Source organism: Callionymus lyra, chromosome 1 (genome assembly GCF_982586985.1).
Source record: "Callionymus lyra chromosome 1, fCalLyr1.hap1.1, whole genome shotgun sequence".
Taxonomy (NCBI): domain Eukaryota; kingdom Metazoa; phylum Chordata; class Actinopteri; order Syngnathiformes; family Callionymidae; genus Callionymus; species Callionymus lyra.
In genome coordinates, this window is record NC_141818.1 from 43,792,222 (window position 1) to 43,807,761 (window position 15,540).

Consider the following 15,540-nt stretch of genomic DNA (forward strand, 5'->3'; position numbering starts at 1 on the left):
TCAGGCATTATGTGTGCAGATGTTTCTGCAGATGACGAGCCCTCTTTTGCCACCTCCAACATTGTATGGGTGCAAAGTCATTCTCCCGTTAACTGCACAAATCATGACCTGTCCTGGCGCAATCCGGATTCTCTTAATCTGAAAATCCCAACATCCTGTTCAGGGAAATGAACGAACCGTTTTTCTGTTTTAGTGCGTCAGTATTTTTTTTTTTTTTTCGTTTATTTTCCATTCTGCTTATTCGTTTTGGATTCAAATAATTAAAATCGCACTGTATTTCGTTTTTCGTTTTTAAAATGAAAATTGAATAGCCACTCGTTTTTCGTTTTTTAACACCTGCTCTCGAAAATCCAATGACCAAAAGTTACACGGACCATATTATACATAATCATCTCTATACATACAGTGTATGCATTTATATAAAATCAATAAAAAAAGTTCTCTTTTCAAAACACAATATGTTCACGGTTGCTTTGGATCCATTTAAAAAATAAAAAAAATAAAAGTTGATATGGTAAGTTATTAAATGCTTAGAAATCGACAGAGCTTGTTTTTTTAAAGATTGTATTTTAATATATTTCTTTCTATATATATATATATAGACCTTTAGTTTAGCGGAAAATAATATTTTAGATTTGTAACAACAATCACATCGCGTGATAGTAATACAATAAAATGATCCAGAACGATGAATAATCTAAAAATCTAAAAACATTTGAATAAATAAACCTCAAAATAATAATAAATATTTCACGCACAAAAAAGGCCAAAAAAGTACTTTAATTTGGAAAATATTCCTCATTTACCATCTGTTCTTTTTGCCGTTTATATGAATTCGTTTTCGACAAAGAGGTAAATCAAAAAATACATGTGAGATTTACTTCTGCAGGCTACACTAATATCTCGATTTGTACGCAATGTATTTTTTCCCATTTAATTAATAATATAAATCTTGTATTTTAGTCGTAGAAGTTTACCCTGACGTCATTTCCGGTGAACGACTGTCATGGCGGCGTTCATGGAGTAACTTCACCGTAAAGACAAACGATAACTTCACCGGAACAGCAGGTGAGAGCTGAAGCGTGTCAGGGATCAATCCCAGATGCAAAACCTTTCTGTGATAAACATTTTAAACACATTTTAACTAACTCGCATTTTGCACAAAGGCGAATCTTTGTTTACATGTGATTCCTCATGTCATGTACACTGTGCTCAACAATATCGGATTGAAGATTCGTTCAACTCTTGTGTCCATCTTCAACCCACAGGAACGATGATGTCATCGGTGATGCGATGCACCTGCAGGCTCACCTTTCGCAGCATCCGACCCTCGACATTAAGCCCCACTTCAATACACACCTACAAGACAATTGCAGGGAAGCATGTGAGTGAAATAACTCTTCTCCCTCCACGTGAACAAAGACATGTATGACCCGACATGTCATGCAGGCCAAAGCTCCGAAAAAGAAGGGCAACTACCAGAAGACCGCCCAGATAGTTAAGACGACCAAACCAGAAGTGGAGATCTACCTAGGGATGACAGCCGGCGCCTTGGCACAGGTCATGAACAAGGACATGGGTAAGCACCGCCCTCTGCATCAAGCCACTATTATTATGTGTATTATAGTGTGCTGTATAACTCCTTTTCCTGGTCTAGACCACATCCTAGATGTGCTCCTGTCTTCCTCGGTGGACGTGGATTCACTAGAGCCAGATTCCGCTCTGGACGAGGAGACCATCAAAGAGGTGCTGAAAATCTCCGGGTTCAGGTTCAAATGGGCCCAGGTCATTGACAAATCACGGCAAAACAAAGATGTTATCAGAAGGTACTAAGACACCAAAGATGAGGGATGTGTACCGATAACTGGTACATAAAGCAGAGCGAAAAGCAGATATCACTTACAGAATGAGACAAATGAATCCTAGAATACATTGCAATAGATGTTTATCTTTTGTTCACTGTGGTCTCTTAGCCCTCCAGATCCCTCCACTCTGGTGCAGCGCCCCCCAGTGGTCACCATCATGGGACACGTCGATCACGGCAAGACGACCTTATTGGACAGTTTGAGGAGGAGTCAAATCGTCGCCTCAGAGGCCGGAGGCATCACTCAACACATCGGAGCTTTTCGAGGTATTCCATTTACTGCCTGGGATGTTCACGCGACGTTAGAACCTGTGCCGTGTCTCAAATCACATACTTCTCTTAGTATGTACACTATCCTGATGCATACTAACTTATAGTATACTAACTAGTAACTAATTCTCCACAGATAGTATGTCTCAAATCAAACTCTGATGCTACACACTAACAGGAAATGACGCGACAGCTTCTTCTTCTAATACTATTTAACGATGTTTCAACCAGCTGTTTGAACGCTATCGCCACCTGCTGGCAGCACGTTTTTCAAGTTCGGAAAAAGAATTAAAGAAAAAATAGGAGTATCGAAATATTCGCGAGATATTTAAGCTGGTATCAGCAGCGAAGACGTGTCATCCTTCTGCTGCTGAAAATGCACCTGTAAGTATATGAATATATATGGATATATATATGACGTAACTTCCGTTTAAAACATCACTAAGATGGCGGCTGTTTAGTGTGGTTAGTGTCCATCGATCCATACTCAGTTTTGTGGGCGTTTTAGTATGCCAATTTAGTGTGCATGGCGCACTAAATTTTGCATACTAAGAATTGAGACGCACTTACACACTAAAAATACTAACTTTGAGTACGCTAGTATGTGATTTGAGACACAGCACTGGCCTGTGATGGTGAAAGTTTTCATAACCAGGATGTGTTGGTCTCAGTGCAGCTTTCCACTGGCGAGCAGATCACCTTCCTCGACACGCCAGGTCACGCCGCCTTCTCCTCCATGAGGGCCCGGGGGGCCAACGCCACCGACATCGTCATTCTGGTAGTGGCGGCAGACGACGGCGTCATGAACCAGACGATTGAGTCCATCCAGCATGCCAAGAAGGCAGGGGGTAAGTAAGTGGGCCACAAGAGTCAACCGGTGGATCTGTCTGATGTTTAATGTGTTTCAGTTCCCATCATTGTGGCGGTAAACAAGTGTGACAAACCAGAGGCTGACGCAGACCGAGTCAAAAAGGAGCTTCTGGCCCACGATGTGGTCTGCGAGGAGTTCGGTGGAGAAGTCCAGGCCATCCCTATCTCTGCACTGAAGGTTGGCTTCTTCTCCGAGCGGTTCTTGAAGTGCTGTACCAACAATGCCGTTTACCAGGGAGACAACCTGACGTCTCTGGCTGAAGCGACAATAGCGCTTGCGGAGGTGATGGAGCTGAAGGCGTCGCCCAGCGCGCCGGTCGAAGGACTGGTGATCGAGGGTCGCACCGATCGAGGTCAAGGGTGAGCCCTGAACACGGTCACTAGTAGATGGCCTCCTGACAGCCGTGTCTCCTCAGGCTGGTGACGACGGCAGTGGTCCAGCAGGGGACGCTGCGGCGAGGCTGTGTGCTCGTGGCCGGACAGAGCTGGGCCAAGGTCCGGTTCATGTTCGACGAGAACGGAAAGGCGGTGTCAGACGCTGGGCCCAGCTCCGCCGTGCAGGTGGTGGGCTGGAAGGACCTGCCGTCACCCGGAGAGACCATCCTAGAGGTGGAGTCTGAGGTCTGTCAATCATCCTGAACACGCCCACTTTATAGTCAGTCCGAATAGCCCTTGGATCATTTGTGAGGCTGCAACTTCCAGAACCTAATTTTGAGGATTGAGGCCGGAAGACTCCAAATCACCTGCCGTTTGTGTGTGTGTGTGTGGGGAGCAGCAGCGGGCCAGGGAGGTGGTGGACTGGCGAGCATATGAGAAGCAGAAACAGAGTCTTGTGGAGGAACAGATCGTCATCTCCCAAAAGCAGCGAGAACATTCGGAGCAGTACCAGAAGGAGCGAGAGGACACCGCCCACCTCAGCTGGAGAAAGAAGAGAGCACAGCGGTACATGATCAACGCAGCTACCCCCCGACAAGCGGAGAGGACGACCACAGACGAGTGTCGTCTCTCGGTTATCGTCAAAGGTAAGCCCGTCTGATCACACACTACCAATTGGGATCTGACTAGGTTCTGATTCATAGGCGACGTTGACGGGTCTGTCGAGGCGTTCCTCGACATCCTGGACACCTATGACGAAGAGAACGAGTGTCAGCTGGATCTCGTCCACTTTGGTATCGGGGACATTTCGGAGAATGACATAAAAATGGCGAGCACTTTCAAAGGTACATCTCAGATCTTGAGTTAGATTTAATTTGGGATCAGAACAAGTATTCTCCTCTACAGGTTCCATCTACGGCTTCAACGTGTCGGCCAGTAAGAGGATCCAGCAGCTGGCAGAGAAGCAGAACGTTCCCCTGAGGTTACACAATGTCATCTACAAGTTGGTCGACCAGCTGAAGGACGAGCTGAACAGCAAGCTGCCACCGAGCCTGCAGACCAACACCGTTGGTGAGTAAAACTCCATCCTCCTTTGTGACTGTGCTCACTGCTGCCCCCTGCAGGTGAAGCTTCCGTTCTGGCAGTCTTTGGCGTAACTGTGGGGAAGAAGAAGGTGGACGTAGCCGGGTGCCGTGTTCAGAAGGGCCAACTGGACCGAAAGCTAAAATTCCGATTGATACGGAACAGAGACACGCTATGGGAGGGTGAGTCTCCGACAGCGAGGAATGTTGGACCACAGGTCGCGTATTGACCTCACGTGAATGTTTTTGTCAGGTTCCCTTGTGGCCCTGAAGCACCACAAAGACGAGGTCCAGACAGTCCGGAGCGGGATGGAGTGTGGCCTCTCGATAGACACGGATGTGGAGTTCAAGCCAGGTGACACGATCGTCTGCTACGAGGAGGTGGAGGTGCCACAAGTCGTCTCCTGGGAACCTGGATTCTAAAGCTAAAGACAAGATTGGACTCGAAACAATGACAAGTTGGGATGTTTAAACTTTAATTAAAAATAAACACATGGAAAAGAAAGAATAGAAGTAATTTAAAAATGATCCGATCTACTCCAGGATTTTTAGTGGACATGATCCGATCACTTCCTCTTGGTCTTGCTAGGTTTGGCGAAGAGCGCCGGGTCAATCTGGTCCCGCGTCAAGTCTTTGATGGAGAACAGTCTGGCCGCTCGCTCGGCTAGAGTCCCGCCACACTTGAGTTCGCGGGACATCAACTCCGCCTTCAGAACCTCAAGACCCAAAGACTCCAGCTGCTGCACCGTGGACATGGAGGAGAGGTCCACGGGCTCATGTGCCGCCTCGGGCGCCCGTGTGCTTGCATTACCGTCCAGCTCCCGGGATCCTTTGTTAGCATCATCGGCTGCAGGCGGTTTCAGTTCTTTACTGCTTTCAGTGCCGTCGTTTGGCTTGCCGGTGCTTCCTTTTGTATCGTTACCTTCTTCAGGGGACTCTGGAACTATGTTGCTATGATTACCATCTTCAGGTGACTTTGGAATTTCATTGCTATGGTTACTGCCTTCAGGTGATTTTGCAACAGCATTGCTCTGGTTACAGTCACTCTCATTAGACTTCTGGGGTTCACTGTTGCCCTCTTCAGGTTGCTCTGGCCCTACATTGCCATGTTTACTATCGCCCGGCTGCTGAAATACTTCGCCACTATCGACATCACCACCATCAGCCTGGAAATGTAAATGTGTTACAATAAGTACAGAGGGAATGAGAGATGCTAACTACATCAAATGTTGTGTCACAACGTCTAATCTCACCTTAGACTCGGTACTGCTCTTTGATGATGCTTCGGGAGAGTGGGCAGCTGACGTAGATGCTCCACCCGTGACTTTTGTTTCGGCTTCAAAGACTTTCAAGCTTGATGATGAACCACACAGGGACGAAGATGTGCATGGACCCTCTTCTTCTTCCTCCTCCTCCTCAGAGCTCAGAAGATCATCTATCCCAGTCCTGTTAATAATATTGTTTTAAAAGAGCTATAGTAGCAGTATCATGTAGTGTTGGCTCAATAAAATTAACTCACCAGTAGGTGGCGGCCATCTTCTTCTTGGTTTTTGGCTGTTCATTCTGATCCGAGTTTGGTCTCTTTGATCCCAGAATGTTGTCAGCCTTCACCTGAGAGCCACAGCTCGCCTGTAGACCTGACAAAGACATGCAGGTTATTTTTATGCAAAATGTTTGTACTGAGAAGCATCAGATTCAACCTAAACAAAGCCGTTCATACTGCACACAGGACCAAACACACAGGCGTTCAGAGAAATAACAAAACAGGGCAGGTTGAGTGACCTCTAACCTTTCATAACCGAATCTTCCAGTCGCTCCGACAAGTCATGACACTGCTGCTGGTATTTGGCATCACTGAATTGATGTTTGGGTTCGGCCAGTTTCTTCTGGAGTTTATCCAGGCGACGCTGGTCCTTCTCAGCTTCCCTCTCTGCCTGATTCTTCAGCCACTCGCCCATCCTGCAGCCAGCAGAGAAGGAGTCACTTACAAGTCTTCTTCATATCGCTGTGATTTGATCACCAACTCACTCTTTCTCATGGTTGACATCGCGAAGACGGCGTCCACTGAGATCTCTGCAAGCTTCACGATTTGTGGTCTTCTCAATCTGAGCACCCAGAGCTCGCAGCATGGAGCCAAACCCTGGAGACATACAATGTTTTATTTTAAAGGTCCCACACAAGAAGCATTCTTTATCAATCTGAGCAGACCATCTTTACATTTTCTCAGACAAATGGAAAAAGGGGTTCAAACTTTCGAAACAAAAATAATCACAAATTAAGGTACTCTTCTGATCAAACTGGCAAAGAAAACTTAACAATATAAAGCCAAATGTTACACACCTCCCTTTCCTCCGCATAGCCGGGGCTGTATGTGATAGACGGCTTCATTCTGTAAAGGTTCTCCAAGGTCTGACAGTCGTCCGTTTCTTGTGACAAAAAAATCCTGCAAATTGACAACAAATTCAACTATCTGTTTGCAATTATCAGTAACAGAATTTAGCAAGCATTGAACAGGTTTATAGTTTTGTGTTTAGTGAGTGTAACATTGGTTCCTCAATCATTTTGTGTACTTATTGGACTATATTTTGAAACTTTTATATTGCAAAGTTTCCCTGCCAAGTTTCCTTCCTACACTTAAGACATGTTTAATACAAAATCAAACATGTCTTATTTATTTGTTTAAAGTTAGACTAAATTAAATAGCACATGACCTAATGAAGCCAAACATTGCTGCTTGAATATTGGAAAGTGTATCCACTTTTAACACAAGTTAAGTGGAGTTGATGCTTTAAAGAGGTCCAAGTTTGGATACTTATATTTATTTTATAACTATTTTGATTGTAGATTACCAATGAATGTATCAAAACTAAGAATAAATACATGTGGAATCATGTACTCAACCAGAAAAAAAAAAAATTAAATAACTGAAAAGATGTCTAATAGTCTAGTTTCTTCAAAGAAACATTTTAACCTAAGTACTGCTTTGCAGACTTCGTGTTTTCTTAATTAAAATGGTAGTCATGGTTTTCACTTCATAAGTGTGTCTTGTCTGGGTTAATTTTTTTAAAAGTATTTTTAATGTAGTTGCTCCATCAGTTGAGGTGTGTAGAAGTCAGGTTGTAAAACAGACTACAGCCATATTGCACAACTGTTTGAATTCATATTATGACCAGGAACCATCAGCTAAAAGAAGAGAAACGATTGACCAGAATTACTTTAAAACCTTTACCAGCTGAAAACTATTAACCATGGTTGTCATGTTTGACTAAAGTTGATCGGAAATAAAGACATCATATGCTCACCGCGTTCAAGTTTGTTTGGCTAACAGTGCTAATGCTAACAGACAACATGTACTTATCGTGTCGTTTTAAAACATCTTACCTGCCGCTGTGGCTGCTGTAGAAACTGCTCCAAAACATCCCCAACCACGGAGCCGGTTGGAAATGTAACATTTGAGAACTTGGACCCGGCAAACACCGACGCGGGAGCACAAACAAACACCTCCATGATTCCAGTCCTCACGACGACTGACGAAGAGCCGAACAGCGCCCCCCTCTGTCTGACTCTTGAAGTGAATCTGAAGGAGATTTTTACATTTTATTTGTAATGCATCGTCATCTCATCCCAAAACCTCAGATATATTAGAGGAAATGCATGTTTATATTTGTGTATTTTAGGGGGAATAAGCGAGTGTTCAATTATATTATTATTATTATTTCTATACATCCAAACCACCAGGTGGTGCAATACCGAGAAGTCAAGACGGAAGTTGATTTATGTGCCCAGCACCACACACAAGATGGCGGCCCTCGGAAAGGTTACATGCCGCTTCTCCTCACTCGGACTCGCTGGCGGCTCAAGAGTCATTTTCGGGGCACACAGACTTTTCTCGGGGACGTCAGACGGTGAACAGCCGCTCACCGAAAAGTCAAAGACTGGGTTTGCGGCGGCCTTCGACCTCCAGTCTGAGCTCAAGCACAGGGAAGAAGATGTCGGGAGGTCCGGCGGGGAGAGCTTCGCCGCGATGCTGCGTCGCTCGCCGCTGATCCAAATGGGTCCGGCCACGGACAAAGTGGTGGTGGGGAAGATAGTCCACGTGGTCCAGAACGACCTCTACATTGACTTCGGGGGGAAGTTCCACTGTGTGTGCCCGCAGCCGACGGAGGGAGAGAAGCTTGTTCGCGGGACCAGAGTCCGTGTTCGGCTGGTGGACCTGGAGCTCACGTCCCGCTTCCTCGGAGGCGTGACCGACACCACCCTGCTGGAGGCCCAGGCGGTTCTACTGGGTCCGCTTTGAGCCGGAGCTCAAACTATTGCGTGAACATTGGCTGCAAGAAAGCTGTTTTTTTTTTTCTTCAAATATATAAAGAATGAATAAACGATTAAACTAACTTAATATTTCAATAATTTCTGTTGTAAAGGTTCACTGTCAAGCCAGGTTACCCTGGTCTGCGTGTTGAATGTCTTCAGTAGAACCAGGATGCAGCAATTCAGGAACAACTTATGACAAAGTTAAACAGTTTACATTGAGGCAAGTAGAATGGCCCAGATTTTACACCTGACTGACATGTTTCAAATGAAGTCTTCCTCTCCAAGATGCTGTAGGCTTCTCATGACCATATTTTGAAATTACTTTATGAAGGCGGAATCTGGGTGAACAAGAGGTTACGAGACCAGAGTCCATTATGACATAATGGCATCACTCATCCCCCAGCCCGCTGTAATCACAACCCCTTTTGTTTAAACAATGAGTCCCTTGGAGGTTGAGACTTCTGCAGTTGACAAGCGGCGACAAACCCGCTTGACCAATCACAGCAAAGTATGTGTGGTTATGGTAATGTTCATCTCCTGTAAAGGTTTTCAGTGGGCAGGGCTTAAGATAATTCTCTAATGTAAGTATAAGAGTTTTGTGATACAATATTAAATAAGATACAATAGAGGTCCAAGATGACTTCAAGAGACGCTTAGGAGACACTTAAGTTCTGATGTCAGGCCAGAAGAGTAAACAATAATTTGGTTTTATTTACATTAAGATTACATTCTTCCAAATCATCTTCCTGTATACGTCAAAACTGTAGCCACTCATCCATGTAGATGCAGGTTGACGGGGAAATCTCTCCACCCTCGTGACAATCATCAAACACCTGCAGAGAGAATGTTTGAGAAAAAACAGTGGGTTTGTGTAAAAAGAGCTTCTTTGTTACCGGACAGAGTCCACAGGGCGTCTTGACAAGTCCAGTGGGTGCAATGATGGCGTTGACGCCTCTATAAAGCTTCAGTTGACCGTCCACGCTGCCAACTGTTCCTTCTTTGGCAGCGATGACTGTCATCTCCACCTTGCCGTCGTATATTAGTGTGTTTAGGATGGTCTCGATGTCGTCCATGGACAGGTCCACCTGCGTTACATTTCTGTCAGTGGGACACAGACTCGACTGATGTCAAGAGGTGCTGGCTTCACCTTGCTTATTCCGAGTTCACTGATATACTTCCATACTTCGTGGGAGGTTGCAAAAGAACTGTTCCTCTGGACCATTGGACTCTGCTTGCTGTCTCTTGCTGCATCTGCCTGTAGAAAAAGTTACCATACGACCAATTTAAGTTCACTTTTAAAAGGGAGGGTTACTTTAATGTTGTTTTCCTTCAGGACATTGAAGCTGATCTAGATCTGTAGAGCTGCAGTGTTTGTACCTTGCTCTGCAGGAACTTGAAGCACTGTTGGTTCAGAACCTCCACAAACTCCGACTCAAAATCTTGATCACTGTACCAGGCCCCGCCCGTAACCGAGCGGTCTGGCTGGATATTGTACAACATGTACACTTTCTTCTTTGACGCCTAGAGTACACACATAAATGTTCATAAAATAAATGCTGTTATAGCAACACATGTGCACAGTTAAGATTTTTTTTTCTCCTTTTAAAAAAATCAGAAAACATCTCTACATTATGGTTAAAATATTTATTGTTGTATTTAGGTACACTAACTCACAAATGCATGCAATTCTTTTTCCATTATCAAAAGTATAAAAACAAAAAACAGAAATCGAGCTCTGTTATACAACCAGAAATAGACATACCCTTACAGACACTGCAGTTAAAAGAGTCACTATCCAAACTTTTGTGAAGGTGTTACGGTAGAAGTCAACAGAGAAAACCCCAAAGACGAAAGGATATTTGACACAATCAGTCTTGAAAAAAACATAAAAATCCATCCAATGGTGAAATGCATTAAATTACATTGTGTGATATTAATAGTGACATCAACACAATTTACAACAATACTTACTGGGTAATAAATGATATCTTCACAGAGATTTTTTTTTAAATATTACTTAAAGATTCAAACTTACTAATAATTTTTAGTTTAGTAATACAAAATACTTAAATGGATTTTTGAGAAGTGTCTGAGGTCATTCTTTTAGGGGGTTTTCTCTGTTTACTCAAGGTTTCCTTCACTAAAGTGCAAGAAAAAGAAAAGTATCCATTTCTTGACACAGACTAAGATTTCTCACAGACCTAGGCTCAAAACATATGGTATGTGGACTTACGGCAACTGACTTGACTGCTTTGATCAGTTTTTTACTCTCCAGATTCTTGAGTATCTTGTTGATCTCCGTCAGAGGAAGATTACTCTTAAAACGAATGTCCCGACTCCAGATTCCTGCAGGGACCACAGACGAAAATCCCACTTTAAAAAAGTAATTGATAACGGCTTACTAGGGATGTACTGATGACTTTTAAAGTCACCATACCGGTTCTAATATCAGGGCTTTGAGGTTAGTTTTCTTACCTATTGTGAAATAAAAGTGTTCATTCATTTAATAAAAAGCCAAAATAACTACATTTATAATTTCAAAGTTGGTATTTACTCAAATAAAGTGTTTAATGTTTACAAGCATTTTTTAAACAACAAGCATAATAAAACGGAAAAAGGTTAAATTGTTAACTTTGTTTCCCTATAACCTGAAAAAACATCAGCTTATTAGGTAAACACAAAAAGTCCAGAACTAAATAATAACAGTTCTGTAATAACACTTAGAATAAACAAGTCAAATGAAAGCACTCTTGGAGCTCTCTGCTTCAAAAATATTAAGGTTTTGAGAATATGAATATATATATAGATCATTTTGTATAATCAAACATCATGATGTAAACAAATCAAATAAAAACCAAATAAACTAGTCTGAATCATTCACAAAAGGTGGTTTCATGAACGCATTTTTAAAACACAATTTTAATAAAAGAAACACTCAATAATTACATAAGTTTTGACAGAAACTGCATGGTTCTGGATTTATTGAATGATGTTTTCTGTTGCGATCCTTAAACGTGGATCATCATTTTGAACTGGGATCAACACTATTTCAAAAGTTAGTTAGTAAAGATTTGGATCATGATGTCATTCGATCGGACTGATATTCAGTACCAGTAACAGATCTGTGCATCCCAACTGCTTACATGGTTCCAAGTTGGGTTTGTAGTGAAATGGGGGTATGTATAATCACCTTTGTTTCCAGCATCTTCAATGACCTGGTAGACGAGCTTTTCCTGGTTGTCTGAACCTTTCATCTTACTGTCAAACGGACATGATTTGCACAAACGTCGCCATACCAAGCAAATGTACAAGCAATTGTGTGTGCTGGTGTACCTGGTGTTCTTGTTGTCCTTCAGTCTGTAGAGTAGACCTGAGCTGTTTCGAAGGAGATCAAGCTGACCCTACGACACACGAATAACAGTTGACATCTGCTCATCAGAGAAAAGTGTGTAGACTTACCAATGACAACAACTTGTTGATGGCCATGGCTCTCTGCTGGGGGTCCAGTTGAGGGAGGTCATTCTGTATCACCAGGTCAGTGATACCGTGAGGGAACTGCTCACATAGCTGTTTGATCCTGTGTCACACACCCATCCAAAGCAATACAAACCATCATGACCCACACACACCACATGGAAACTAAAAAATGTGTCGTAACCCATTCGTTATTTCAACCAATTTGACATTCTTTATTCGTCTATCCCTCGTTTGCGTCACTCTCTCACCTCACCTGTTCTCCACCTCGGCAGAATCCATCAGGTTTGGCTCCTTCTTCATTTTTATCTCGTCCATGTTGCTTCAACTTCGCGTTTGTTGTTAGCAGGCGGCTAACTGTCTTAATAAATGCGCATGCGCGTGCGGAGGTCCTTCAGAATCGCCTTATTCGTGCCTGATTAAAATAAAAAAATAAAACTGTTATCTTATTACAAGTAAAGACGCATTAAAACAACACCGCTTACGTATCTAAATGTTTTTAATATGGATTTTATTTATTATTTATTTTAATTTATGTTCAGAAGTTTTTGTTTTCGGGGCGGGGTCTAACCGTCGTTATGGTAACGCGTCTGTACACTCTCGGAGTTGGCGTCCTTGGTCCAGCAACCCCCCCCCCCCCTCCCACCAGATATTCTACGGTGGTATTACTGATCACATGCTTTTATATGGTTTAAATATTCGCTACAACAGTCATGGCAGCGGGGGCAGTGGCAGCTCCATTTATTATCCCCCTAAAGAATCCCAGAACACAGAACCTGATCGATGACAGAACCTTGATAAGCATCCAGTCAGGTAACGGCATCTTATTTTTGAGAGTATTTGTGATCGAAACTAATTATTGGCTGTGAGTCTTTGCAGAGACACAAGGCGTGATGGTTTTCTTCACCCTAGACAGGTCCAAGCCTGCTGCAAGCCAAACCAGCAAGAAGTACACTGGGCCCATTTCGCTCCCACCGGGCCGGGTCTCGGTGAAAGCGGTTGCCATCGCTAGGTGAGAAGTCCATACATGTCGTCAGGGCTGATGCAACATCAAGACCTGCTCTGTTTGTTTCAGTGATGGCAGGGAAAGCTCAACGGTGACAAAAGATTTCTTGGTTGATAAAGTTATTCCGGAGGTAAAACAAGGAGCAGAACTGTTTACACAGACCAAATCAGGGGTCCACTGTTCTGGTCCTTCAGATGAAACAGAAGGTTTGTACACCAACATCCAATATGGACCATCAGTTTGTTCATAAAAGCACCTACAGCAGGATTAAGTAGTGCTACTGTAAGCTTAATGTAAAATCTTTCATAGTGTCCTCAAGCCCGCAACCAGGTCCTTGTTCCCTAAATAAGCGACTCCACCATAAAGCCGACTCTGTGACTTTCCTACGTCACCTGTCGACAGATGGACTAAAACAATCATCTGAAGGAGTTCCTCGCATCAGGACCCAACTCATTTTTAAACGGTACAATCCGGCTTTAGCATTTTAATAATAATATTAATCTAATCATGACGTCACCACACAGATGTGATCAGTGTTCCTGTCTTTTGGAACATCCGTCCAGCTTCTGTCATCAGTGCGGCACCTCAACATTGCCCCATGAAGAAGGGCGGCCATCCCCCGCTGAGACAGGACAGGTACTGCAAATGTTTTCCAGATACGATTCTATCTTATGTGTGTGTGTGCCTATGTTTGGTACAGGTGGTTCCGTGTGTTTTCTGTCACAGTCTAGTTCCTGCAAACACTCCAAGGTGCTTGATCTGTGAGGAACCAGTTCAAAAACGACTGGTACACACACATGCGCACTCGCACTTACAAACTATTCCTAATGACAATGTTTTTATGCCGTAGCATTACCAGAACAGGAGCCGCTCCGTCCCGTCTACGGAGACCAGGAAGTTGGCTTGTCCTAAATGTGAAGGTTTGAACAGGAGTGATGCACAATTCTGCAACTGGTGTGGCTCCAAGGTAGACTCCCTAGTAAGACCTCTTCATGTTTTCTTCAAGTCGCGACTGCTGGAATGACATCATGACTATATTTTCAGCAAGTTGCAAGTGTAGCCGTTTGCTGTCAGTGTGGAGCCAGTGGACGACCAGATGCAAACCATTGTGTTGTCTGTGGAGGACACCTGCAGAATAAAGAAGATGCTGTTCCAGACAAGGTTCAATCAGGTTTTTGTCCACATAGGGTGAACACCTTGTGTCATTATTCTTATTATTTTCCCTCATAATCAGGTGTCCCCTGATGCTAACGTCCATAGCAAAACTTCTGCACACAGCACTGAAGACCGGTCCACTCAGACGGTTGGACTCTATTACCCATCATCCACTGAGTTGAAAAAGAGAGACCAGCACAGGGAGCTGCTGAGAAAACAAACCAGTGACTACCAGCCACCCCTGACTGCTACAAGCCCCGGAAAAGGTACAATTCTACTCATGCCATTGGGGATTTTAGGTTTTATGATCAGAGGTTAGGAGCAATGGGCATAAAGTGACTCTGTCTTTGATTACTTTTGAGTAAAAAAAACAACTGGTTTGTCTTTTGTTTGAATAGAATTTGTCACTTAAACTTCATTAAACACATTCCATTGTGTTGGTCACTCATTTCATTTTTAGTTTTCTCTGTTTTGAGGCTACTGGAGAAAACAGCTTGATCATGTTTGTGGTCACCTGAGGAACTTCACTCTTAACCATCCTGAGTTCAGAGTTCTGCTGGGAGAACCTCGACTGGGCCGGGTACGCCACCTCTTCTGGTTTATTACGATGTTGCTTTTTTTTATATTTCTCAAATGTTACGTCATCAATTTGACTATTGTAGTGGGTTTTGTTGTGTGTATTCCAGATTGTCTCAGCAACGATCCAAGAAGATGTTAATGAAGTCAGCCTGATGATAAACTTCATGTCCCAGGTGAGAAGACGGAAAGATTTCCATGGAAAACTGACTCTAGGAGTGCTGCTTGTTTCAGGTTATCTTACATCCAATGAGTTCCCTGGTGATAACAGGGAGACAGGATTACAACTGAGAGATGAAATAAAAATTGAATAACGTTGACATTGCGTAGGGCAGCGAAGACTCTGATACAACTAATACATGTGATACAGAAGACACTGAATAACGACTGCATTTGGATGTCTTTGTAGGGCGGCGTCGAAGGGGAGGCTGTTCCACTGAACCAGCTGGAGTCTCTCAGCAGCGTCACAGAGAGAGCGTCGGGACATGGTTTATGTGATTGGGTTCGGTAACAACTGAGCCCCAAAGCCCTCTTAGCAACTTTATAGTCAAGTGAGA

At 43.5% G+C, this 15,540-nt stretch overlaps 5 protein-coding genes across 5 annotated transcripts; 3 read left to right on the forward strand and 2 right to left on the reverse strand.

The window, feature by feature from the left end:
• Positions 1–965: 965 nt before the first annotated feature.
• On the forward strand, positions 966–4,896 carry mtif2 (mitochondrial translational initiation factor 2). The gene is made up of 14 exons (XM_087809078.1): positions 966–1,068; positions 1,269–1,384; positions 1,450–1,579; positions 1,658–1,826; positions 1,974–2,131; positions 2,806–2,982; positions 3,043–3,182; positions 3,240–3,364; positions 3,421–3,625; positions 3,780–4,026; positions 4,084–4,224; positions 4,286–4,450; positions 4,504–4,644; positions 4,715–4,896. The coding sequence occupies exons 2-14, from the start codon at positions 1,274–1,276 to the stop codon at positions 4,882–4,884; spliced, it is 2,079 nt and encodes a 692-aa protein (XP_087665204.1). The 5' UTR covers positions 966–1,068; positions 1,269–1,273; the 3' UTR covers positions 4,885–4,896.
• Positions 4,897–4,916: 20 nt separating this feature from the next.
• Positions 4,917–7,993, reverse strand: sde2 (SDE2 telomere maintenance homolog (S. pombe)). The gene is made up of 7 exons (XM_087809090.1): positions 7,843–7,993; positions 6,802–6,904; positions 6,490–6,601; positions 6,251–6,420; positions 5,981–6,098; positions 5,715–5,907; positions 4,917–5,627 (listed from the first exon to the last, which is right to left on the reverse strand). The coding sequence occupies exons 1-7, from the start codon at positions 7,966–7,968 to the stop codon at positions 5,028–5,030; spliced, it is 1,422 nt and encodes a 473-aa protein (XP_087665216.1). The 5' UTR covers positions 7,969–7,993; the 3' UTR covers positions 4,917–5,027.
• Positions 7,994–8,260: 267 nt separating this feature from the next.
• mrps28 (mitochondrial ribosomal protein S28) lies at positions 8,261–8,853 on the forward strand. The gene has a single exon (XM_087787813.1). It carries the CDS (start codon positions 8,261–8,263, stop codon positions 8,756–8,758), a length of 498 nt encoding a protein of 165 aa, XP_087643939.1. The 3' UTR covers positions 8,759–8,853.
• A 605-nt stretch (positions 8,854–9,458) lies between these two features.
• On the reverse strand, positions 9,459–12,597 carry polr3f (polymerase (RNA) III (DNA directed) polypeptide F). The gene is made up of 9 exons (XM_087784886.1): positions 12,503–12,597; positions 12,232–12,349; positions 12,106–12,173; positions 11,963–12,030; positions 11,006–11,118; positions 10,150–10,293; positions 9,920–10,027; positions 9,666–9,857; positions 9,459–9,605 (listed from the first exon to the last, which is right to left on the reverse strand). The coding sequence occupies exons 1-9, from the start codon at positions 12,562–12,564 to the stop codon at positions 9,528–9,530; spliced, it is 951 nt and encodes a 316-aa protein (XP_087641012.1). The 5' UTR covers positions 12,565–12,597; the 3' UTR covers positions 9,459–9,527.
• A 350-nt stretch (positions 12,598–12,947) lies between these two features.
• On the forward strand, positions 12,948–15,512 carry dzank1 (double zinc ribbon and ankyrin repeat domains 1). Its single transcript, XM_087809115.1, has 12 exons — positions 12,948–13,059; positions 13,126–13,258; positions 13,322–13,458; positions 13,562–13,715; positions 13,777–13,888; positions 13,953–14,039; positions 14,103–14,219; positions 14,297–14,413; positions 14,487–14,673; positions 14,884–14,987; positions 15,094–15,159; positions 15,393–15,512. Exons 1-12 carry the CDS (start codon positions 12,960–12,962, stop codon positions 15,492–15,494), a joined length of 1,416 nt encoding a protein of 471 aa, XP_087665241.1. The 5' UTR covers positions 12,948–12,959; the 3' UTR covers positions 15,495–15,512.
• Positions 15,513–15,540: the final 28 nt, after the last annotated feature.